At 34.1% G+C, this 26,808-nt stretch overlaps 1 protein-coding gene across 9 annotated transcripts in view; it reads right to left on the bottom strand.

The window, feature by feature from the left end:
* The window catches only part of KIAA0825, a 366,280-nt gene that overhangs the window by 144,714 nt on the left and 194,758 nt on the right, over positions 1-26,808 (bottom strand). Inside the window, exon 21 of one of the 9 annotated variants that reach the window (XM_079798901.1) lies at positions 12,316-12,389. The exons of 7 other annotated variants lie outside the window; for them this stretch is intronic. In XM_079798901.1, the coding sequence (XP_079655027.1) occupies positions 12,383-12,389 (7 nt within the window). In that variant the 3' untranslated portion in view covers positions 12,316-12,382. Of the gene's footprint in view, positions 1-12,315; positions 12,390-15,512; positions 16,708-26,808 lie in introns of those variants that run through there. One more of the 9 variants, XM_079798900.1, reaches the window with a different exon arrangement.

The raw sequence follows: 26,808 nt of genomic DNA, 5'->3' as shown, positions 1-26,808 counted from the left end.
AAATCTGACAAACATTCATCAAGTGTTTCTGCAAAGGGCAAGATACTCTGACCTCAGGTCCTGGAGGGATAGTCACTCCATCAGAAGCTAACTGAGTGCTTTATATCTCTCACACTGGGAAGTTCTTTTCTATTTTAAACTAATTTAAGTAAGAATTTAAGCACCTGTGTGAGAGAGAATGATTAGCTGCAGCCTCTTCTTTCAAGTAGCTTTGAATCTAGTATTGTTTTCAAAGATCAAGCAGCCACCCAGTTTACTGGATGAAGTAAAGGGAAGTTAGTAAAATTCCAGAAGGAAAATGAAATTTATTGTGATAACATTTAAGGCATAAACTTCCCTGATGAATACAAAGAATGCTTATGTTTCAAGGTGGGATTATTTACTCTGTATTTGTTCCGCCAGCAAACATCAGAGTGAATACCCGTATTTATTCACTCATTCAACAAACATGTGAGTGCTCGGCTTTTTGCAGTGTTTCCTTCAATCTGGCCTGTGATAGAGCTGGTGCTCAAGCTTAAGCAGCCTTTTGGCCACCCCTCTTTTTGGTGGGATGGTGTTGCATGAAAATCTTTTCCATTTAGCCTCTTCTCTGATTCCCACAGAGAGAAGTCTTTGCCATGGACCATGGCACTGACATTGGACGTAAAGGCAACATACACCTTACCAGCAAATATCCCACTAAAACTGGCCACTTCCATTCTCAGCCACAACTGGGGGCTCTCTCCATTCACTCTGTTCTGGTCTTGTTCTTGTATTTTTTCCATTCATGACTCTCACCACTGTGTTTAGCCTCCTTTTTTGGTATAAACAATAATGCTTTATGTTGTATCATCCTCAGCAGTTAGCATAGTGCTCTGTACAAAGCTATTCAATAAATTCTAGTTAAGGTGGTGAAAAAATTTAACTGAAAACATGGTTCTACATGTGGTTGTTTTAGAGATTATAGTGTGGGATATAAAGATGCATGAGACATAGTTCTTCTCCCAAGGAATTCCCATTGTAGCCGAGGAGATAAAACACATTCTTAAATAACTGTAATACAACGTATGAAGTGATAAGGGTCAGAGAAGTGGTGCTGAGGAAGTGCTAGAAGAGTCAGAGGAGGAAGAGATTGCTTCCAGCTGCTCAGCGTCCCATGTTCTGCTTAGGGCAGTGAGGATTGTGGGATAAGAGACATAGTGCTGCGACTGGATATACAAACTCACTGATGGGATGAAATGAATACACCGTTTCTGGTTAAATAACAACTAAATGATGCATATATCAGATCCAAAATGAGTGGGGTACTCTGCTATGCTGTCTGCATGTGAGAGATATTCCTGGTGCAGGGGTGTCTGGGAAAGGCTTCACGGAGACACTTAGCGTCCAACGCTCAACAATGGACAGAATGACTAGATTAAAAAGGGGGATTTGAGACATAGGATGTCTCAGAAAGGAAGTTGAAAAAAGGAGATGCTATGCAGTTGTTTCTTTGTAAAAATCAACCAGCTGGAGCCTGACTTATGGCTCATCAGTTCCTTCCAATGAACCCTAAATAAGGAGAGGCGAGGAGAGTGGGCAAAGCCCTTGTGGTATAAATAGCAGAGAAGGCTTGAGTTGCTGTTAGTGGACAAATACCTTTGGATGTCATTAGGCTTTGACTAGGGTGCGTGATGGTGTGCCCTCTGCTCCCTTGATCCTGCCACCTCATACGAATCTGTTAAAGACATCTTCCTATATTTAACTCACTTCTGACCTCTGACTCTTGTGCCAGATAATTGACATATTGTGTTAAACATTTATGAAACTGGATAGAAGAGTCCTTTTTCATGAAAGATTAAAAAGTGCAATAAAAGAATGTGAAGAAAACTAGCTATATATACTGAGGTAATATGTATCAGGAAAAATTCAAGGCATTCCTATTCCATCTTAAGAAAAAAATAGATAAAATGTATTTTTCCCCCGTAAATGTTACACTTCACTCATTACAGCTTCCAGATGATGAACCCTTCCATTTTCAGAATATTCTTCTCACTGAAATGGAATCAGACACTTCTCAATCTCTCTTAGGCTCCTATTTTGAACGACTTCAAGATGAAGGCAAAATGTTTTTTTTCTCTCCTCAGTTTTATGTTTTGTTATTGAGATATTTGCAAATACCAGAGTTCTTACTGAGTTTAATAAATTTGTTTTTATATATGCCCTTGCTTCTAAGTAGATTTTTAAGCAATAAATTTTTGTTTATATTCATATCATGTCATTATTTTTATTTTGAATGGACATAAAAATGTAAAAGTAACATGGTGGGAAAACAGTAGAACATGGTCAACTATTTAGCATACCAAAATAAATTATGTGAAAGTAAAATTATTACAGAAGTAATTTTTCTTATCAACAAGCTGTATTACTAAACTAAGTTACCCTGAGAAATGAATGTAGTAAAAATAATCTGACAAATTATTGAGTAAGAAATGCTCACGAACTCTATTCTAGAGTTCTAACAATTAGGAAAGATTTTCAAAATCCATTACATATAATATATAATGAAAGCTTCTAGTTTTGTTTTGAAAAGCTTCTTGTCATTTGCTTATTTCATCAGAAAAATCAGACAACCATATGATTTTTATAATGGGTTCCTTAATTGCACTTAATATGACTAACTATAGATGGAAGACACATAACATCCATGTATTTATACCAAAATATCATGCAAACTGTGGTGCATATTAAAATAATACAGCACCTACTTTTGTTTTGTAAAATTGTAGAACATTTGTAAATAGCAAGGGTGACCTCCAGTGTGCAATAGGTTTATGCCATTGCATTTTTTCAGTAACAGAAAATGTGCATTGGCCTACTCTAATTCTCTTAGAGTGCTGAAGATTAAAAGAAAGGGAATGTTCTGTGTCAAAATGAGTTTGTAAGTTTAAAGCAATTGCTTTGTTTCTTTGTTTGTTTGCTTTTAAAAAAAATGCTTATGATGTTGCTTAGTACCCGAAAAAGGCAAAAACCATGGGAAAAGAATCTATGGCTAATAAAAGTAGGAAAACTATTTTATATATATATGATCTGATTAGGACTTACATTCATTAAAGCTTTAAAGAATAAGCTGAATTTACATCTTAGTGAAAATACCAAAAGGGCATTCTTTAACTGCGACATACTGCCATGCAAATAGTGAATCCACCTGATAAAATTTCCATACACTGTTACCAACACTTACATCAAATAACAAACTAACACCACCAAAAATCAAACTTAAAAAGCTTTTTAGAAAGTCTTCAAGATCAAAAGCTCTTCACTGTAGATAAAATTTCTTTTTTATGGAAAGCTAATGGCTTGCCACATTGTATAATATAATTTCTGTTTGCCTCTAATCTCAACACAATAAAAACTATTCACATGAAAAGAAAAAGCATGATGCTTTCCTTGCAAGCCAATCCAGCATCACTCGCTGCATCTTTTACACTGCAAATAATACAAATCATCCAGAACTATCAGGGAATTTTTCTCTGCATATTTTATTTTCATTTCTTTACTTGGCAAACAATCTAAACTTTGGGGAAATGAGGTTTCTTTTCAAGAGATTTTGTTAGTAAAACATCAAGTTCTGCTTTAGCTAACCAGACCACACAAAAGATCTAATTATATGGGTGCCCACCAGAGCTCCTGCCTGTCAGAGTCAGTGTCACTCAAGCTCTGTCACTCTTTCCATTAGGCCTCTCTGCTTTCAAAGGTCTAGGCCAGGACGGTGAAATTTGCTCGAGGCTGACTCTTGGCATAAAAGGTATAAGGCTGAAAATGAGTTGCTTTTTATGAATATTCATAATAATTAGTGTGAACTTCTTAAGTTCCTAGACAGGGAAAAGTGTACATAACTGCATGTGATCAGGTTTGTTTATATAATTTATAACATACATGGTATATGTGTATCCAATGTTTATTACTAATAGAATATAATTAGTGAATTATTTAAAATTCACATTGGTGATAATATGCTGTAATTTTAATAAACTTTGAAATTCCCAAGTATAATCTAAGGACCTATAATCATTTCTTTGGCCTTGTTATGATCTATCATGTCATGAGTCTGTGTGCTACCTGCTACGAAATGTTGGAGGCGGCCCTGACATGACGGACCCTAATGGTTCCAAAGGAGCCATTATCGTCTATTGTGTCAATATTTTGTGTGCTAAAGAGGATCCACAGAAGAGTTCTAAAACAGACCTTTGCATATCAGACAGTAATGATGACTCAATCTATTATGTCAATAATATGGTATAAAAAAGTCATTCTCTTGAATGTATACAGTCACAGTCTGTCTAGGCCTGTTTTGTCAATGACCCACTTAGAATATTCTTTGAGTACTCTTAGAAGACAGAATCTTTGAAATCTTGCTTGAATAATTTTTTTTTCATTTTAAAACTTGGTTTTTAAATATCATTTTAAATTTGACAATTAATACCATAAAAAAGATTAGATCAAAAATTAAATTTACCTAAGCAAATTATTTTCACCCTCCACTCAAGTCAAAGTATATTCTCTAGGGTCCTCCAAACATTTTAGATAATTTTGTAGATAAAGAAAATACCTTTTACTTTTCTTAAGGAAGGAAACAAATCAAAATGATCAATACAGCTTTGACCTTAATTCATGCCAATACAAGGGGCTCAGCATTGAAAACATATAAGTATTACATTCTGTAATCAAAGAAAAATTAAGGTCACATATCAAAGTCTATTTTTATTTTTGAAGATATTATAAATACTTTTGAAAAAATGATTTTTAAAAAATGTATTAGGATTCTACTTTGAGACATCAATTTTGGAATGTTGAATCTTATATACTAAGAATTATTAAGTGGTACTTAAGAAAGCAGAGGTTATATGTAAAATAATAGGTAAGCAGGAAAAAGCATGATAAAGTACTACATTATAGTCCAACTAACTTCTTTTTAAAGCTACATTTTAAGACCAGGAAGAAGAGAGTAACTTTTATGGCTTAATAAATTGACTTCTCATCCTAATTATTTGTTAAAAACCTGCACTGGCAAAATGCCAGCTATATTCATGCACCAAGTTTAAGATCAAGAATTTAAAAAATAAGTATCAAATGAAATGCCTTACATTTAAAATAGGAATTCTAACAAAATGTCTCCTTTTGTAATTATGTACAAATAGATTAAGTATCATAAAAGGTAGATATAGTGCTTTTTTGTGTGTATTGACTTTTAAGAAATAGTTTCTCAGATGTGTCAGACATGCCTAGATTTTTGAGTAAGAGAATTTTTTTTTTAATCTTGGCGCTGTTCTTATAAAGCAATGTTTTGGCAAAGTCGGCAAGTTCCTTAAATGAAGATCTTTTTTTTCCCTCCCTTCTGGGTATCAGGAGACCATTTTAATTCACTCACCAGCTAAATTCTCAAAGGGACTGGTGTATATGGTAACATAGGAGCCAATATCCTAGCTATCAGTTTTCATACAGCCTAGCTGGACCTTTACATTACGGCTGCCCCACATTTATTGTTCTTTCATTGCATCTGTCAGCATTTCCTGACAGCGCATTATGGAGCACATGGCTACAAAGTCAGTATCAATCAGCCCACGATCATGCAGATATAAGTAGCAGACTATTGATAATGGACCTTAAATCAGATCATCATGGTTTAAGCATAAGATTCTTAAAAGGCAGCAATCTCCCAGGAACTCCTACTTGCCTGTACCTATTACAACCCCTACAAACCAGTTTCTACACCCACCACCTACAACTTCTTTGAAAGAAAAAAGGGAGTATTAAACACATACCATACCATATATCACCATGTAAAATGAAGCATAAAAGCAAAGATGGCAATTAATATAACTTTTGCTCTGCCTCTTTAAAAACGTGCAGAAGTAATGCAGACTATCTCCCTTTACACTAATGAACACAGATACCTCCTCCCCCAAGCCCCACAACACACCTCTCATTGATAATAGCAGTTTTGTTGTGCTTTGGAAATGTCTTACTTCAAAAGCATTTCAACTTGATATGGCCATTTAACAAGAAAAGTGATAGAATTCGCAGAGTATAGAGGTATGCTACACAAAACTCAAGGCACCATGTTAAAAACAAAGGCATCTAGTTTGTCCCAGACATAAATAATAAAACAAGACAGGAGTTGCATGCAAATTTAGTAACATAAAATTTAAGGTGATAAACAGAATGGAGGCTGGCCTCTGGTTTAGTATTCCTTAGTTATCACCATAATTGCCGCATGTCTGTCATCACTAGCAAGAGAAAAAAGTGTCTTTCTCAGCTGCTCCCCTGCTTGTTTTGTTCGCTGTATTCTTGTAAAGTGGGAGAAAATAAGTGTCATTTAATGAATAGTGCTATTCTTTGTCTGACAGCTTCATATCTGTTAGGTGTAGGAGGCCTAGTACTTTCTTTTTCTGATAATGTTTTTGACAGTGTGCTAAATTCCTCCCCCAAAAGGCCGGCGTGTATATTCTGCTAAAAGGGGCTTCATCTATCCTGAATGGGTGCCCTCTTTTAACCCCCTTCAGCTTCTGTTCTTACATTAATTGAGCTGATCAGATTGAGCATATGAATTTGTCTTTGATGTATTCGTATGTTTAGTTGATGTTGCTCTCTCATTGGCAGCGGACAGAGCTCTCAGACAAATAGGACTGTTGCCATGGTAACAGGCAATAGCTAGGGATCTCTTGAAAAATATTTTTTTTTTTTTCAAAATTCAAACTAGAAAATTCTCACTGGATATGGTTCTCAGTCCTAAACGTGTCATATCTAATGATGAATGCAATTAGGAATCCCACCAGTGTTTTAAATAATAAATTAGCCTAATTTTCTAGGCCTGGCATGATGACATACAAATACTAAAAAGGCGTCTTCTTTTTTAAAATCCATGACAAAGGACTTATTAATGACTTTTGTTCTTAGGATTTCAAATTAAAACGGATGGTAGGCTAATGATAGTGCTTTCTATCTGCTGAAAACCAGAGGCCTAGAGGTAAACTTATTATTTCTTTGAAAGAAAATACTTCAAGCTGCTCTGATATTTGGTTATTTCATAAAAAAAGCAGGTGTAGAAATCTTCCTATAAATGTTGAAAGCTACAGCAGTTGGTAAATCTCAGTGGATAAAAAATGCCCATAGCCATTTTTAATTACTGAGCATGAAAAAAAGGATGGATGGTAAACATAAGTTTTATAGATCACTATCATCTTACAATGGCAGTCTTCAAATTCTTACTATTTTACTTGAAATACAAGGCAAAAATAGAAATACTTTAATATATGATATAAATCGTAATTATTTTTTAAACTTAATTTATTCACGATTATACAATCCAAGTTATATTAATTATTGTTTCCCCAATGTGGGGCTCAGGGAACAATGAAATTCAATGTACAGTGGACAGTTTCAAGGATCTGACCTAATGTGCATTATAAGAGGGTTATTAAAAGCAAGCCGGATATTACTATTCCATAAACTATTTTTTAGCATATTTCAATTATTTGGTACCTGTTACTGGGTTATATGTCAAGATGCAGAATTTAGCCTTTTGATATTAACTGACTGGCAATGGTACTACTTTCTTTAATTTTGAGTTAAAACAATCAATTTAATAAGATCAAACGAATCCATGTATATTGTGGGTTTGTCTGAGAAAATCAATCTTACTCAAACTTTAAAATGTCAGCACACAAATTAAATCCAAATGGAAATGAGTGTCTATAATACATGAGTATTCCCTTGTTAAATATGGCTTTATATCTATACATATTAAATAAAAAGTTTGTGTTTAGAGCAAAAGATAAAAAAAGCTAACCCTATATTAGCAGTTACTAATTTCTACTCTTCTATTATTATAACTGTCTATATAATACTTTTGTTACTGTGGTCTAAATAAGATATGACTAAATTACTGGTATAAGTTTTATTCTAGGTTATGTTACTAAACCAGTTACAATATTACTTTTTTTCTCAAAAATTGAAGTGTTGTATTTTCTAAAATACCAAAAGAAAAGAAAAAGAAGAAGAAAAAAAAAACCACCTTCCTTGTTACATGGAAAACTGCAGGGGACTAGCAAAGGACATCTATGCTTCTATTGATAAGCGAACATTTCTCCCCTGTTCGATTTAATAAAAAAAAAAAAACACAGTGAAGACAGTAAATCCAAATCAACGTCTAGTTCACAGGAGAAGCTGTGGCCTCCTGAAGCTCTCCCGGGAGGGGAGCACGTGCCTGGGAGGTGCAGGCATGCACGTCACCTCACCTGGCTATGGTAAGGGTCAAGAGAAACAGTCCACTCTGCGGAAGGGGGTTACACTCTTCTTCCACAGTAAGGCTTTAGCTGCTTTTCTAAGGTGGGGAAGTATACTCTTCCTTGCATTCTTTCAGAGAGAAGAACAATTTTTAAAAGTTTCCTTGAATGTTTTTTAAGTTCAAGGTAATTAAGTTTTATCACAGGAAAGCCAAAAAATACCTTGAAAGCTCCCCTTTATCCCCAAAGCTAACCACTCTAAAAAAAAGTGCCACCTTAAAGTTAATAATTGGTTATGCATCTGCTCAGACCTCTTTATATTAAAGCCATTTTGAAAGCACCTCATTTCATTTCTCCTCTACCTTATGACCATGATAAAAAGTCATAGGAGAAAGGAAAAAGAGAACAGAAAAGTTTTTCTATTTCTTTTTCTATTCCTAAATTAGAGAGTAAGACAGGTAAAGTAATTGTTTCACCTCTCTATCATCAACAGCACAACCCTGAAGCAGGGAGGAAGTAGATTCAGGTGGTTCCTTCCCCAACAGTCTAAGTCACAACCCTCCATGTGCTCCTAGTCTCCCATGGGGTGGGAGAAACTTCCTTCATGTGACTAACGATCCAGAAGCAGTAGTGCATACGCCTCACTGGAGCACCATATTGTCATGCTGGGTTGTAAAAGGAAAGCCTTGCCCATAAGTGTTTAAAATATTTTGAAAATACAAAGCATGATGAAGTCAGTTTCTTCTCTTGCTCAGCACTGCACAGATCTACTCCAAATACAGAGTGGCTCACTGACTGGTGCTCAAGGCTTAAATCAGCTCCAGAGGCATCTGGTAAGCCAAAATGAAAGCTAAACATGTTGCCACTGAAACCTATGCCGCATTCCACAACCGCAGGGATGTAACTTAAAGAGAGTTTACCTCGGAAAATGTAAGGCAGCACAGAGCAGTGAAAAGAGACCTAGAGTTGGAGTGGAAATGACAAGGTCAGACATTTTTCACTAGCACCCAGACCTTAAGTGACCTTCCTGAGCCATTACATCTTCATTTATAAATTAGGGATTTTTTAAATATCAGCCCTCCTGCTAGGATACTGTGCAGTGAAAGTGAGATAACAGATGCAAATGTGCTTTAAAATATATATACATTGTACTTGAATCCTATTTTCTCTATATTTTAAAAATGAGAATCAAGCAGATTAATTTTGCCATGTAAGTTACATTTTTCCTTAAAATCTTCAAATGTACACTCATCATAACTTAGTTTTATAACATATTACATTAAATTATAAAACATTAATTTTAAAGATTATGTTAGTATGGAAAGTGTTTTCTTTAGAAAGTATTTAACTTAAAAATGTCTAATTCCTATATGCCATTTTTTTTTCTGTGTTGGAATATGCTTTTGAATTCATAAATTTATAAAGTAAGAGAAATTAGAAATAGTCCAAGGCAAAAAAGAAATGTTCTATGATTCAACAAATTCTAATTAAATAAAATAGTAATCTAAAATAATTTATTTTGATATAAAATTTTTAGTTTTCACATTTCTGAAAATGATTATCTTAATTATCTATTAAATTTATCATTACTAATTATGTGTATTATAGATTATACATAAAGATGTGTGCTATATCTATGTACATATAACAAATATAAAATATGGCAAGATGGCTATAAATACGGAAAGCAGTCCCTCAAATGTAAATTATATTCTGAAACTTTATTAGTAAGTAATTTGCTTATTAAAACGGAATATATTTTATAGAAACAACATTAATATGATATGGTGGTCCCCAACTACCTCAGAAAAAAATCCATTTGACCATAATTTACCACAAGATTAATAACCAAGCATGGAGATTTTGCTGGAGAAAATATACATCTGCCCTTGCTGGTGACCCCAGGCTCTTGCACCGACCGTTGTGGAGTGGCAAAGAGTGGGTGCTACAACAACCTGGGCTCTGACAGCACAGAGAGCAGGTGCCAGTTTAGAGGAAGAACCAAACTCGATTGGCCAGGAACAGGAATAAAAATGAAGGCAGAGAGGAGATATCCCATTTTCTGGTATATACGAAAGGGTTAGTAAATATTGGCCAGAATGTATTAAACAGAAGATCTAAGCAGGCTGGGACCTGTGGGAGGTGCGGTAGGTGGAGGAATTAGGACAGGCCTCGCAATGGCAGCGCTGCAGCAGCCTTGGTAGGGGGGCAAGAGGAGAGGCTGCAGAATAATGTTTCCTTCCTAACAGTACCCATTTCTTGTCCCCACAAAGTTCGTCTGGGGTTAATCCTATATCCACCCAAGAGCAAAATGAGGAGCATCCTGAGGAACCTGGGTATAAGGAAGGTGCATTTCTGTGGACGGCAGTACTTGAGTACTGAGGGAGGAAAGAAAGGGACCAAGTCAAAGTGCGGTGACTGAAAAGGAGAGACAGGGATCCCCAAAGCCATGGGCTGTCTGTGAACATTTGTGATCAAAGTGATAAAGGAAAGGGCTCAAGGGAGATGGATCGTGGCACTTGACCACCCCCTCCCCTCTCTGAGGGCCTCATTTGACTCTCAGGACACCACATTCTCCTGTTTTCCCCTCCTCCCCTCCTCCACTGACCATTCCTTCACCACTGACCTAACTGGATCTTCCTCCTCCCAACTTCTTGATGTTGAAGTGCCCTGGGCCTCAGATCTCAATCAAAATGATGCTAATCAGTTCCATCATGGCTTATAAATACCATCTGAACTATGATCATGGCCACAATAACTTCAACTCCAATCTCTCCTTTGTGTTCTATATTGCTATATCCATCTCCTCCTCCTCCTCGATGTCTTAAAGGCAACTCAAATGCACTATGTGAATTCTTGATCACCCCCCACCCCAAAAACACAATCCTCTTCCTCATCTAATAAACCACACCCTTATTCACACAGTTGTTTGTGCCAATAGCCTGGGAAATATCCTTGATTTGTTCCTCTCACAACTCATACTTAATCCAACAGCAATCCTCAATTTCTATTTTTATATGGTTTAACTCGGTATCTTCAAAATAGAGGACAAAGTCCAACCACTTCCTACACCCTCCATCAATCTAATTCCGTGTAAACTATTGTTGCAGCATTCTAATTTTTCTTTTACACCCTTTTCACCCTTACATTCTCTTCCTCTCATAGCAATCAGAACAATGTTTTAAAAGTATAAGTCACACTACTCTTCAAGCTCAATACTCTCCAGTGACTTCTTATCACACAAAATGAAAGCATTCCTATGTGATCTGGTCTCTGGTTGCTTCTTTGCCCTCCTCTCCTTTCTCTCTCCCCTCACTCATTTAGCTCCGTCATAATGGTCTTCTTGCTCTTCCTACATCATTTGGAGCTTGTTTCTGTCTCTGAAAAGAATGGAATGTGCTGTCTGATGTGCTCTTCCCCTGAAATATCCACAGCTTCTCCCTGAGGTCAAATACACTTCCTCATAGATTCCTTCTGTGGCTACCCTTCCTGTCCATCTATAGAGTCACCTACCCTCCATACCCGTCTATGCTTTAATTTATATCATAGCCTTTATTATTACCTGACATTATTTTATATATTCATCAGTTTACTATCTATCATTTGAGTGTAAACTTGCTCTCTACTGCCCCACTCTGAGCCTAAAATAGTCCTGATCCAGAAGGTAAATGTTTGTTCATTGTTCATTTTGACACAATGGGAAAAATAGTAGTTAACTCATATTGACACATAAAAATCATGTTTTACAGAGGAAAAATGTTATGCTACATAGCTTTTAATCTATCTTTCAAAATATGATTTGCATGATTATTTTTCTTATAGTCATTTTCAAAGCCAGCTGAATTTTTCAAAAGCAGTTAAGACCTTTTTTCTCTCTCTTTATTAAGGTATTACATATGTGCCCTTATCTCCCCCATTGTCCCCCTATCCTCCCCCCACACTCATGCACTCACCCCACCCCCGGTGTCTGTGTCCATTGGTTAGGCTTATATGCATGCATACATGTCCTTTGGTTGATCTCTCCCCCTTACCCCCACCCTCCCCTACCTTCCCTCTGAGGTTTGATGGTCTGATCGATGCTTCTCTGTCTCTTGATCTGCTTTTGTCCATCAGTTCAAAGTAAGTACTTTCTAGTGTTATATGCTAGGAGAAGAAAAAATGAAAAGACTGACAAACTCTTTACTCTTATATTTTTAAAATGTGTTCTGAGATTTAACAATTATATAACTCTTCCTACAGAGATTTTGTTAAATAATTTACTCCTTGACAGTTTGTGTCACACTGTTTCACACTATATCTGGAGTTATGAATGAAAATGTAAATGGCCTAGAAATTCTAAGGGTAGGTAAAATAGAAATCCCAAGGGTAAAGAGTTTATTTATATTAATGAGTTAAATAACAAAGTTATTGACTATCTATGAGAAGTATTTTGAATAAATGCTAAAATCCTTCAAGAATTATGAAAGTGAGCATTGCATTTTATTTATTTATACCATGAACTTAAAATGAGTGGCATGAATACTACTAAAAAATAAAGCTAATCGAAAGTGCTTACTTTGTGTCAGGTACTATTTATAGTCTTTTATTTGATAAATTCATCTACTCCTTGTAACAATTCCAAAATAGCTCCATTATACAGATGAAAACATTAAGGCATGGAAAGGTTGGCTGTACAAACCTAGAAGGTGGCAGAGCTAAGAATTGAACCTAAGTGATTTGGCTCCAGAGCATGTAAAATTAGCTGCCATGGAATTATATTACAGGCTATTTGCTCATGATTCTGCCAGCAAAGTGTATTTATGTTAGCAAAACAGAGGTTTTTAAATGTAAACTGAAATGTGTATAATGCTTAGAAAAGTAAGACTTTATCATACAAATTAGGTTACAAATGATTGCAACTTATAAAAATCCATTATTAAATTTGTTTCTTACTCTAAATTCTAAACAAACTATGGACATCTTACCAAAACACACATATTATTTAAAATTGATTTCTACATAATTTGAACAGGTCAAAAGCCACAGAAAAAAATTCAAGAGGCATGCTAATGATGAATCCTGCTTCTTGGGTCTTTAAAGACTAGAATTTTGTTGCCTTTTCCCTTAATTTCTAGCAACTTTGAGCTTGTTCTCACTGAAAAGTAGAAATAACAGACCTAAAATATTTCAGGCTATAAAACCCTTTTCAGAACAGGATACTACATATACAAAAAACCATAAGAAGCACAGATTTCTTAACCATCTATCTACCTTTCAAAATCTTAAATTTCTGTGCCATCAATATGTTCTCTGTACATAGCCAACATGCAAAGACCAAAAAATTTGCAATAATTTAGAGGGTGTTAAAACAACCAAAACTTAATCAAGGTTACCTATACAGGGTGTCCCCAAAAATGTATACACACTTTAAATAGTTATTAATTCCAATGGGTTAAATCTGAAAGCAAAGAAACATCAGTTGAGCTATCTGCTGTTAAAGTATTTATACATTTTTTGGACACCCTATATATAAACTAACTGCCAGATAAGGCCATCATCTAATTAACTGCATAAGCTAATAATTTTAAAAATCACTATAAACTTCCTATATGCTATTGTCCAACACTGCATTCTACAGGCATGCTTTGCACTCCAGCTGTAGCTGTAAAATTACTGAAACTGTGATTCTCTTAATATTTAAATAATATATTAAAATTTAATTTTCAGCACCTGGAAGAAACTGTTTGTGTGCCAGCAAATGAGATAGCTGGGCCTGGAGCTCCTAATCATATGGGACTCAAAAACAACCTATCACAAATAATTACTAAGCTCGGGCAGCTGTAGTCACCACAGTAGTCATTTAAAAATCAGGTCAAAGTTGCTTGAGCTCGTTTCCATTTTCAAGATACTGTGTGCATAAATTCTATAATGTTTATCTTTTTATATTTTCTGCATTTTTTCAATTATTTATTTTTACTGGTAATGGTAGATTGGGGTGGAAGGGAGAGTAAGGGCATCTTGTGAATATATATATATATATATATATATATATATATATATATATATTTAATTTGGGCATGTTAAAAGAAATTAAACTGATTTCTCAGGTTCTTTAGATGACCGATATAATTTTCTGGCCCAAAACCATATGTATTTGTTAAATCTGTCTACAGGAAAGATTATACATTCTATAAATATGCAAACAAAAAAAAAGTATTTTCATTGCTGTGTATATACGGCTTTCCACACACATTATGTGTGGATAAAACGGGTCTAAGTATAATACACACATATGTCATTAATAAGATGTTCTTCAATGTATTCTCTCTATATATTTTTTCAAATCATTATGCCATATGGTCCATGTATAAAAGAAAATTTAAAGCTTTTCAATTATTAAATTGAACAAATTACTGGAGGAGGGGACCAGTGAATTGAAGAGTCAAAACATTTTATATTTTATACATTTTTACTTACACCTAAGAAAACAACATTTTAAAGAATGTCTGATATAGACATAATTCCTAAGTTCACAATCCTATCTGGTATTGGGTAGGCATTACATCTCTCCTCTTCTCTCTCTCAGCATTTCTAATATACTTACTGAGAAACAAAAACTCAGGAGAGCATGGGACATCATAGGATTTTCCCCATCACTTTAGTGAGATTCTCATTGCTTTATCCCAAAGCTCTAGATAAAAATATAATTATTTTGAAAAGCATATTTAGTAAAAGGATGGCAATGGTAATAAACTACTCTCAAATAGAAATTTTAATTGCTTTGTGTTATTTTTAGATTTCATATTATTGGATATGACAAATGGTATAAATGTCTGTTTTTTGAAAGCATCAAATGATATCTTACACCTGACATTTCCAAAGGAAATAAATATTTTTTATTAGAGGAAAAGATGGGGATAAAGGGATGAGGAAAAAATGTACCAAGAATTCATACACTATTACCTTCAATCATTTTGATGCAAGTCATTCATACCACCACCATGCTAACAAGACATCCAATTTACTAAACAATGAATACTGAAAATACATTTAAAAGGTACAAATGACTGTCCAAAGAATGACACTGAAAAATATTAAGTAACAGCTCTACCTCGAGATAAGCCTCACCATTAAAGAGTTTTAATGAAGAGAGCCTTCAAAGGCTAAATCAGGAGGCATTGATTAGATTGCCTCTAACTTGGTGTTTTGACACCTTCGTCTTTCGTAGCATTATATTGTCTCTGTGCATCTCACAAAGGAAGCATTTTACTGGGCCCACACAAGAACAGGAGACAGCAATGCTTATAAAAGAGACTGTCAGGGTGTGAGCCAAAATGGGTCTCATTTGGATTTCAAGTGAAGGAAACTCCTAATGCATTTCATTACAATGTATGCGAACCTCTGAAAAGAAGGATGGATTGGGATTCTCGTCCCTATTAATTTATTGAAATGGATTCAGTTTTTTTCTTGTATATCAAGAGAGACCATGTGTTTCAAGCAAGGTAACAATATTATAGTCCCAATAACCAAATATGCTATGATTCAGTAAGCCCTTCTGTGAGATAAAGAGGACGCAATTTTCCTGATAATTGGGATTTGAGTTTTCAAATAAATCCTACAATAGCATGGTTACAAATAAATATTCTTTGTTACTATCAGTTTTAAAGATATGATCAAGCTGCTATACAACACAGGGATTGATTCAGTCTTTGTTACCGGAACAGGCTTTTTACCATTTGAAATCCTATTTTCTTCCCTCACTACTGTCATTCACATATTGACTTTTTATTTCATTGAGGAATTGTGTGTACGATGTAATTAGGATAACACCAATGAAAGTCATATTTTATTAAAAGATAGTAAAAAGAGAATGAGACAAAGTCACAGCATTTAAAGTACTGTATTGTATACTATATACCTTCCTTCATAAGAATGTTCTAGTCATCAAAACACTCCTTAGGTAATTCATGGTTTAATAAAGTACTTATATTTGGCTGATTCATCAACTTTATTAGAATGATACCCACCATTCAAAAAATTTAAGTCCATAACCACAGAAAAATGCCATGATCTAATGCTCTTAGACATTCTAAATAATGTCATAAACCCACAGGATTACAAATATAAGACATATGCTCTCATTGCTCTTTAACACCATTAACATTTAGAGATGATTGATTATGTTATACCAATAACATTCAGTGAATTCAAAGCTGATCTATTTTTTATGTAAATCATACAACCTGCTAGTCAAATTAAAGGTTAAATATACATAAAGTCTTAGAATAAAATAGAGATCATCCTTCACGCAGAGCATGGACTCACGATAGACATACTCAAATGTAATGGGAACCACAGATTCACCGGTTGCTTACTAATTAAATCCAGAAAAACAGCATGAGAATGTCCTCCGTATGTTGTTATACATTTCATTCCAAATGGGAATAATATATCCACAGCTAAGTAGAATTACAAAATATAGCTAGAAAACACAATTGGAAATAAATGTACATTTACAAACTTGGAAAGAACCCTCTGTAAACAAATTCATATTCATCATTTAAATTTTCCCATGGATGTGACTATAAAATAGGTGCAGTAAGAGTACATGTAAACCAAATACCCGGATGTATATAGACATGTTGATGTATGTATGTGTGTGTATATTCCATAAGCAATAGAAAACTATATACAAAAAATTCTAACAGCAAATCTCAATGAACTTTAGTATATGCTTATTTTTATAAGAAAGTTTACACATCTCCCTGCAGTATATACAATAGAGAAATTCTTTGATGAATTGTAATTAAGTTAGAATGATGCATGTTTCTTATTTTTATCTTGACAGTTCTTGTATTCTCAAGCAGAGCATATTATATATAAATATACAGCAGGTTACCTGTTGAATAATGTATTTCAAGTACTTAAAATTACTGGGAGTTGCCTAAGACCTACACGTGATGACATATGTTGGCCTTAATTTTCATCATTGCATTTCTTCAACTGAATATACTTTATAATCTACTTACAAAGCTGTTAATATCAGATTTTTTAGGGCATAACAAAGGTAATAATACCATTGTTATGATATCAACTTTGTGGTATTCTGAATAAAACTGACAAGTATAAAATTTGATATATAAATAAGTGATATACTTATGTTAATTCACCTTTTTAAAGATATTATGTGTTGCTCTGTTTTTTTTGACAAGGCTTCCATTCATACTGGAGACATGTTAAAAAACACTATATTTTCTCTCAATAAGGAAAATTACTCTCCCCACTATCATGCTTGTTCTGTCTCAAAGAAAATCAATCATCAAATGCTTGCTTCCAAGTTTTACTTGTTAAACTGCCAATTTATGCATACAGTTTGGCTCAGCAGAATTTAACTCAGCACCATTTCTTTCATTATTATAATTTTGTACATTTTATAAGGTATCTTAAACTTAGAAGGCAGGAAAAGTTACAAAAGTTTATATGTGTTTCTACACAGCATTTAATATTTATAGTTAAAATATAGTGGTTCAATATAGTTCCAAACCATGCTTTTTTAACAAAAGAAAATATATATATTTCTGTGATTTTTTCAAAGTAATAAAGGACTGATTGATCCCACTGACTAAGGCAATTGAATCGGTTGTCTAAATGGTCGTAACGTCAATGTCAGATATGTGGTTATCTTTTCATCTGGTCCCATTCTTGAATGTAAAAATCAGATGTTTGAAGGACATTTCACTGACCTGTTATGGCCTCTATGACTCTCAAACACAATACTAGTATTCCTTATATAAGTGCCACATTTTGGATAAAAACCATTTCATCAATGATGCCTTTGCGACATCTGGCGGTCCTTGGGATATATAAAAATTACTTTTTGTTTCTCCAAATCTATTGGTACTTGAAATTCCAGTCCAAAAGCCTTTGATACCCTCTAGCGGGGGCACAAAAGCACTCTGGCCTGTAAGCTAGGACGTGGACTACCATGAATCCATATGGTGCAAAAGGTCACAAATCTTGAGATGTGGTGACATCATGACAATAAGACACTTTCTAGACAGAAGCTGATCCATTTTGAATATAAAAAGGACCCTGATCACATGTTCCCACACATTTAAAACTATAGAGAAAAAAGAAATATGCTAAGTGCTCTACGCAGAAGCTGAACACTGTGTTTGAGGATACCTATAGTTCTCAGACTTAAATACCACCCTGAGATTTCTAGCAAGACTGCTTTAAATGATCTAAGAGTCCTGGTTTTCTATACTTTGATATTCAGCAAATGTTAATAAGCCACATGGCTAAGTCACAAGGTGCATGTTTCTATGCAATCTTTAGTTCCTTTTACAATTATTAATATAGCCATACTCATCCTACATGTTTTTGCCTTTATTTATATTTCCTTTAGAGCACAGAACTTTCATATTACTTTATGCAGTGAAAACACTACCTTTTGGATTTTTATTCTTGTTCTATAAGCAATTCAGTATGAGAGAGGGAGAATAATTATTTCCATCTTTCTTTCAGTCTCTACAGATATGTTTGTGTCCACATTGAAAAATCATGACTTTGCTAATTCTTTGCTCAATAGGATGAAATTACATGCCCTCTACAGTTGATTGTTCATTTATGCTGAGTCTTGGTAAAGTACCACACTTGATAGCAATAAGATCAAATTTAACCAAGTGGGATTTATTCCAGGGATGCAAGGCTGGTACAATATCTGCAAATCAATAAACATTATACATCACATAAACAAACTGAGAGAAGAAAATCACGTGATCATATAAATTGATGTAGAAAAAGCATTTGACAAAAATTCAACACTCTTTCTTGATAAAAACTCTCAGCAAAGTGGGAATAGAGGGATAATACCTCAACATCATAAAAGCCTTATATGACAAACTTACAGTCAATATCATACTCAATGGGCAAAAACTAAAACCATTTCCCCTAAGAACAGGAACAAGACAGGGATGCCCACTTTCACCACTCCTGTTCGACATAGTACTGGAAGTACTAGTCACAGCAATCAGACAAGAAGAAGAAATAAAAGGCATCCAAATTGGAAAGAAGAAGTAAAACTATCATTATTCACAGATGACATGATATTGTACATAGAAAACCCTAAAGACTCCCTCACTAGACTTAATAACTGAATTCGGCAATGTGGCAGGATACAAAATTAACCCAGAAATCTATGGCCTTTTTATACACCAATAATGAACTCACAGAAAGAGAAACTAAAAAACAATCCCATTTACCATTGCAACAAAAAACTAAGGAGGTAAATTACCTGTACTCGGAAAACTATAGGACATTGAAAAAAGAGATAGAGGAAGACATAAACAAATGGAATAATACACTGTGTTCATGGACTGGTAGAATCAACATCATTAAAATGTCCATACTACCCAAAGCAATCTATAGATTCAATGCACTCCCCATTAAAATACCAATGACATATTTCACAGACCTAGAACAAACTCTCCAAAAATTCATATGGAATAAAAAAAAGACCCCAAATAGCCGCAGCAATCCTGAGAAAGAAGAACAAAGTTTGAGGGATCACAATACCAGATATCAAGCTGTATTACAAAGCCACTGTTCTCAAAACTGCCTGGTACTGGCACAAGAACAGACATATAGACCAATGGAACAGAACAAGAACCCAGAAATTGGCCCAAGCCATTATGCTCAATTAATATGACAAAGGAGGCAAGAGCATACAATGGAGCAAGTCAGTCTCTTCAATAAATGGTGTTGAGAAAATTGGACAGATACATGCAAAAAAAATGAAAGTACACCATACACAAAAATAAACTCAAAATGGATAAAGGACTTAAACGTAAAGTGGGAAACCATAAAAATCTTAGAAGAATCCATAGGCAGCAAAATATCAAATATATGTCATAGCAATATCTTTACCAATATAGCTCCTAGGACAATAGAAACTAAGGAGAAAAAAAAAGCAAATGTGACTACATCAAAATAAAAAGCTTCTGCACAGGAAAAAGAAACCATCAACAAAACAAGAGAGCCCACTGCATGGGAGAACATATTTGCCAATGTTACATCTGATAAGGGTTTAATATCCAAAATTTATAGGGAACTCATACAACTTAACAAAAGAAAGATAAACTATCAAATCAAAAGATAGGCAAAGGACCTAAATAGACACTTTTCGAAAGAGGACACACAGAAGGCCAAGAGACATATGAAAACATGCTCAAAGTCACTAATCATCTGACAGATGCAAATCAAAACAACAATGAGGTACCACTTCACACCTGCCAGAATGGCTATCATCAACAAATCAACAAATGACAAGTGCTGGGGAGGATGCTGAGAAAAAGGAACCCTCCTTCACTGTTGGTGGGAATGCAGACTGATATAGCCACTGTGGAGAACAGTATGGAGTTTCCTCAAAAAATTAAAAATGGAACTCCCATTTGACCCAGTAATCCCACTTCTTAGGAATATATCCCAAGAAATCAGAAACACCAATCAGAAAGGATATATGCACCCCTATGTTCACAGCAACACAATTTACAATAGCTAAGATTTGGAAACAGCCTAAGTGCCCATCAGCAGATGAGTGGATTAGAAAACTGTGGTACATCTACACAATGGAATCCTGGGCTGCTGTAAAAAAGAAGGAACTCTTACCATTTACAACAGCATGGATGGACCTGGAAAGCATTATGCTAAGCGAAATGAGCCAGTCGGAGGAAGATAAATATCCCATGATCTCACTCATTTTTGGAATATAATGAACAACATAAACTAATGGACAAAAATAGATCCAGAGACATTGAAGCATCAAACCCTATGAGGGAAGGCGGGGCCCGGGGGGGCGGGTAAGAGATCAACCAAAGGACTTGTATGCATGCATATAAGCATAACCCATGGACACAGACAGTAGTGGGGTAAGGGCATGTGCTGTGGGGGTGGGAACATCTGAGGGGAGGTCAATGGGGAAAAAGGAGACATGTGTAATATTTTAAACAATAAAGAATTTTTTAAAAAGATCAAATTTAAATGTACTGTTTTGATTCTCTATTTTCAACCTTCTTTTCAAATATTTACCTGAAAAGCTATAGTATTTTGGTTATAAACTAATACTTTCAAGAGGTTTCCCAGAGAATAACTCATGTTTTTCAGATTTTGTTTTATGATCAATATTTCATATGTATCTCATTTCTGATTTTTTGAAGTGATTAAAAGTTTATAGACAGTAACTATAATAATGGATTCACTTCTCCTGACACAGTACTAAGACCATATTTATGCACACATTACTGAGTTACACTCATAGGTATTTTTGTTTTATAACTGAATCAATTTATTTTTCTTTTATAAAGAATATATAAAAGCTGGCCCTGTATAAATTAGTTTAAATTTACATGCAATTGTAAAAAAATTAATGAACATAAAAATTTCTCAGGTGTCTTCCATTAGTTTCACACTGTTCTTAGAGTGGCAATAAGTTTCTTTGACAGTATTTATAGATTGAAATTTGAAATGGACATAGATACTTATCTTCTAAAATTATTCCATGTTCTTCACTTTAATGATATGGAATCATACAGAACAATAAACAGTCTCTGTTTAGAAGTTGATAATTGTATTCTCTTGGTATTGTTTAAAAGGATCTTATTTAATTGAGTAAATAGTGTGCCATAAAAAAATGCCACTGTGCATTATTTTAAAAAATAAGAATAAGATGAAAAGTGTAAAATAATTCATTATCACTATATTATTTACTAATATTTTAGACTAACAGATGGTTTGATAAATAATAAAGTGAAAATTATAATGTGACATAGTGAGTAGAATGCACTTTACATATAAAAATAAACATTACAATGTAAGCTAGAAAAAATGATCACAAATATACCTTTACAATAATATGACTTAAATCTTTTCAAATGTTAAAGCAATAATTTTAATCAAGGATAACTACAATATACAATTCACCTATTTATAATTAGGTACATTAACAAAATATATTTCTCATATGACTATACATATAGATATAAAAAGTAAAGTCATAAGTCTAAAGTAAATGTTATTATTCTCCTGAGTATGTCTTTAAGAAACAGATTTGTAGGATATTATGAAAAAAATTTTACTATGCACCTTCCAAGGACCACAAGAAGAATATGAAAATATATCCTGCCATCAACTCTCAATACAAAGAAGTGAAAATTTTGCCACCTTATTTAACCAGTTAACTGCCACGTGTCCAAAATGGAAACCACATGCCACGATACTTTGAATTTAATTTAAAAAAATCAATTTGCAATGAATATTATAAAAATAAATATATTACAATTCAGGAGTTCTTGAATATTTTCAGCTGAAAATTCTCACGAAAAATGATGTTAAAGTTGGTCAGGGCTGCCAGTTAGGGAAAACATTTTTTTAATAGACACGTGTGGCGTGTGGGGAAGGTCTGCCACTTGCATCTACAGACGCTTAAGGCGTACAATGGGTTAATTATTTATTAAAGTTATTTTGTTTTTGTAGGCCATGTTGGAACAGCAAAAAGAGGACATATAAGGATTCAGAAAAGTAAGAAAATAAAATAGAAATAAACAAGTAAAGATAAAAGATGGAAGGCATTGAAGAAAATCCAACATAAGCATAATTGGTACCCCTAAAGGGAAGAAATTAAACTAATGCAGTGTGGAAAATATCCAAAGATATAATTTAAAAAAACTTAGCAGAAATAAAGTAATATTTGAATCTACAAATCAAAAGGACACATGTCTTTGGGAAAACTGACACAGAATGATAAGAAATAATTATTTCACCTTTCAGGTAAAAATATCAAGTTGCTGAAGGAAGAAAGGATAGGCTGGGTCCAAAGCTATGTACTGAAATAGTAGAGCTATGGCTACAAAGTCTTCTGAGAAACAAAACATTAGCCAATAAGTACAGTATGGGGCAAAAGTAGGTTTACAGTTGTTTGTATAGGACAGTGATGGCGAACCTATGACACGTGTGTCAGCACTGACACGCGTAGCCATTTCTGATGACACGGCCGCATGCCGAGGATAAAACATTTGCTGCTCCTGAGGATGAAACATTTGCGAAATAATGTTTTTTCCTCAAAGTGACACACTACCCGAGTTATGCTCAGTTTTTTGGCGAAGTTTGACACACCAAGCTCAAAAGGTTGCCCATCACTGGTATAGAAAATAATATAATAATTAATAAATGATAATATAAGAATAAACTCTGTGTTTTGTGTACTCACAACTTTAAACCTACTTTTGCTACACCTTCCACACCCTGTACATAGCCAGTTAAGCTGTCATTAAAAAATAAAGGCAACAAAGAATATTTAAATGTGCAATATTGAAGAATGACAACTATAATGAACCTATCTCAAATAAACTGCTACAGACTGAATTTCAGATGAGAGATAAATGGAGAAACCATGATCAAAGGATGACAATGAGAATTGAATCCATTTAAATTTACAACTAAGATTAAAATAACTATGAGAATTATGGTTCAGAAACAATGTAAATGTTAAAACCATTATGATTTGCAAATAATGTAGGTAAAATGTCTTGATAAAAACTGAGAAGGTAAGGTTGAACTTAAGGAAGTACATTTTCTTTATCTTCTATATTGGAGGTCAAAAGATACCCTTAAGAATAGAACTGCAGCAATCCTACTTCTGGGTATTTAACTAAAAAAATAGGAAAATACTAATTAAAAAAGATATATGCACTCCTAAGTTCATTATTTACAACAGCTCTTTAATTAAGTATATGTATATTTAAACTTATAACTATAAACAGTAAAAGAACCAAGACAAATAACATATTCAATTAAAATTAGGCAGTAAAGAGTATGAAGGTTAGAGAGTAAATGAGGGAGAAAGTTGTAGATATTAATTTCATCATTGTTCATTGTGGGAGTCAATAGATAAGACTAAGAAATATGATTAAATATGTTATACAAAGTTATAGTTACTCAGAGTAGTCATTAAAAGAATTAACAGCAGCAAACAGCAATTTGTAGGGGAAAGCTGAATGGCTTGAGGACATGAAAGGGGGCCTTCCTTTTCACTATCCATCTGTTTGTAACTCTAGATTTTTACATTACATTTATGGTTTCACTTATTCATTTAAAAAGATAAGTAGTTTATAAAAGTTGAAAGTACCTAACATATATTCAATATGAGTCTTAATAACAAAATGCAAACCTGATCATGTTAATCTCCCATCCATGCTCACCCACTAAAAAGATTCATTTAAGGTTGTAAACCTTAAGGCACTTCAAAACCTGCAGAATTTCTCTCTATGACTCATAGAGAACTGCTTGCCACCATGCATGCTTTATTCCTTCCACTTTGGATGCTTCCCAGTTCCTTAAAAGTTCTGTGCTTCCTCTTGCCCCTAGGCCTATTGCTATTCAGGCAGGCCAATGAGCCCCAAATTGCACCTTGAGTTAGTGAGATGCATTCCAGAGTTAATTAATCTAGAGTAAATTAACGTTTTCCATAGGAAGTGATACTAAAACTGAAACCAGAAGAATGAATGGTATTTAGCCAGTGAAAGTATGTGCAGAATAAGAGGGCACCAACCGAAAGACATTATAAGGGAAAACTCCTGGAAATAAGAAAAAGCAAAGACTTTTGAGGAACAGAGTTTCATCCTGGTAATACAAGAATGGTTTTGAGGTACCTAGGATGGTCAAATTCATAGAGACAGACAGTAGAATGGTAGTTGCAGACTCTAGAAGAAGAGAAGAATGGGGAGTTATTGTTTAGTTGGTATAGAGTTTCAGTTTGGGAAGGTGAAGATGTTCTGGGAATTGACAGTGGTGATGATTGTACAATAATGCAAATGCATTTAATACCACAGAAGAGTACATGGATGGAGAGGATAATGTTTACAAGGGAGTATGGGGGATGCTTCAAGGGTGTTGGCAACGTTCTACTCCTGGACATTGGTTATCAATGGTGGGTAAATAAATGTTTGCTTTATGACAATTTATAAAGTTTCATATTTAAGTTTTGTGTCCTTTCCTGTTTGTCATACTTTACAATAAAATGTTTAAAATAACATATACTGTATATGGCATGCATATTCACAGAAAACAAAATATTCACATTGCATGTCATTACAACTTGTATTTTGCCAGCAGTTTATAATGAAAAGGGCACAGCTTTGGAGTTAACCACAGGCTTTGACTTGAATTCCAGATTAGCTATGTGTGGACAAAATGTGCGAATTCTGTGGGGGCCCCTTTTACGTCCCGCGTGTTTTAGAGTTCCCGTTCAGGTCCGGTTTCTGGAGAAGGCCACATCAAAATGAAAAGAGACTGGAAAAGAGTTAATTTGGGTAAATGGGGGGCCAGGCAGGAGTCCACCTCTAGGGGGAGGACTACCCATGCCTGGCCTTTGCCATCCCTTTTCTTGGGGTTCTGAAATACACCCATATCCTTTAGGCAGGAAATTCCAATAATAGACAATCAGCAAAAATTTACATATGATTAACAGGTGAAAGTTGCTTTAACTACCAATGTCTCAACTAAACAATGGATGAATAGCTCCGACCATTCAGAGCTATTAAGGTTGACCAGCCTTCTGGATTCCCTTTTCACATTTAACTACCAATGTCTCAATGTTCAGTTTCCAGCAGAATTCTTACTTTTTTAAATCTATTCTCTTATCTTGATAATTAAGAACATGACATTTTATAAAGTATTTTATAAAGTTTTGAGAATTAAAAGTTCATGTAAAAATACACAGCATGTTGCCAGTCAAGTATTTTCTCCCTTTTAGAAGACAACTTTCTTCACATTTTAAATCTGTTATAATTGGATAGTCAAGAATATTTTTGTACAGAACCAGCTGTGAAGAGTATAGATCAAGTTGAAAATTGCCCCAAATTAAGTTATTCTTGAGAAGTTTTAGTTCATTCTTTCATTTTAATAGATATAATTTAAAAACAAAGAAGACTGGATTTATAACTTTGTTGTGGGGGTATAAAGTTATATTTTAAAAACGTAAACAGACAATAAAGTTATGAAACAACACCAGTCAAATATTTTTAAAGAGCTGGTTATTAGAATAATGAAAGAGAAAATTTACCTTTTAGGAACTGATACTACTTAACATTTTTATGATTCCTTTTGTATCCAAAGACAATGGGAATCTTTCATTTTCTATATACTATTTATAGGAGTTTAACTGTACATTATACAAATGCATCCAGTTTCATCGAAATCTACTGTTAAATTACCCATGTAATTATACAAGTAGAAATCACTATATATTTTTATTATTAATTTTATTAACACTTTACCAGTAGGAGTCTGGATGTATTTAAATGCCATTCTCAGAGGTTTTATTATGTCAAGTAAAGAGAACATTTTCTTTTTTTTTGAGAGGGGTATATAATTACTAAGTTAAAATAATAATAAAATTATTAGCCACTAACAATATAGATAAAAAATAAATGGTCATTAGGCTTACTTCAAAGCATATTTTTTAATAATTCCAATGACAAATCTTTTTATACATAGTTCCATTAAAATGAAGCCAATTCAGTTATAT

The sequence above is a fragment of the Cnephaeus nilssonii genome (genome assembly GCF_951640355.1).
Source record: "Cnephaeus nilssonii genome assembly, chromosome: 2".
Classification (NCBI taxonomy): Eukaryota; Metazoa; Chordata; class Mammalia; order Chiroptera; family Vespertilionidae; genus Cnephaeus; species Cnephaeus nilssonii.
Note: the sequence above shows the minus strand (reverse complement) of the source record. Positions and strands in the feature narration are given on the sequence as shown.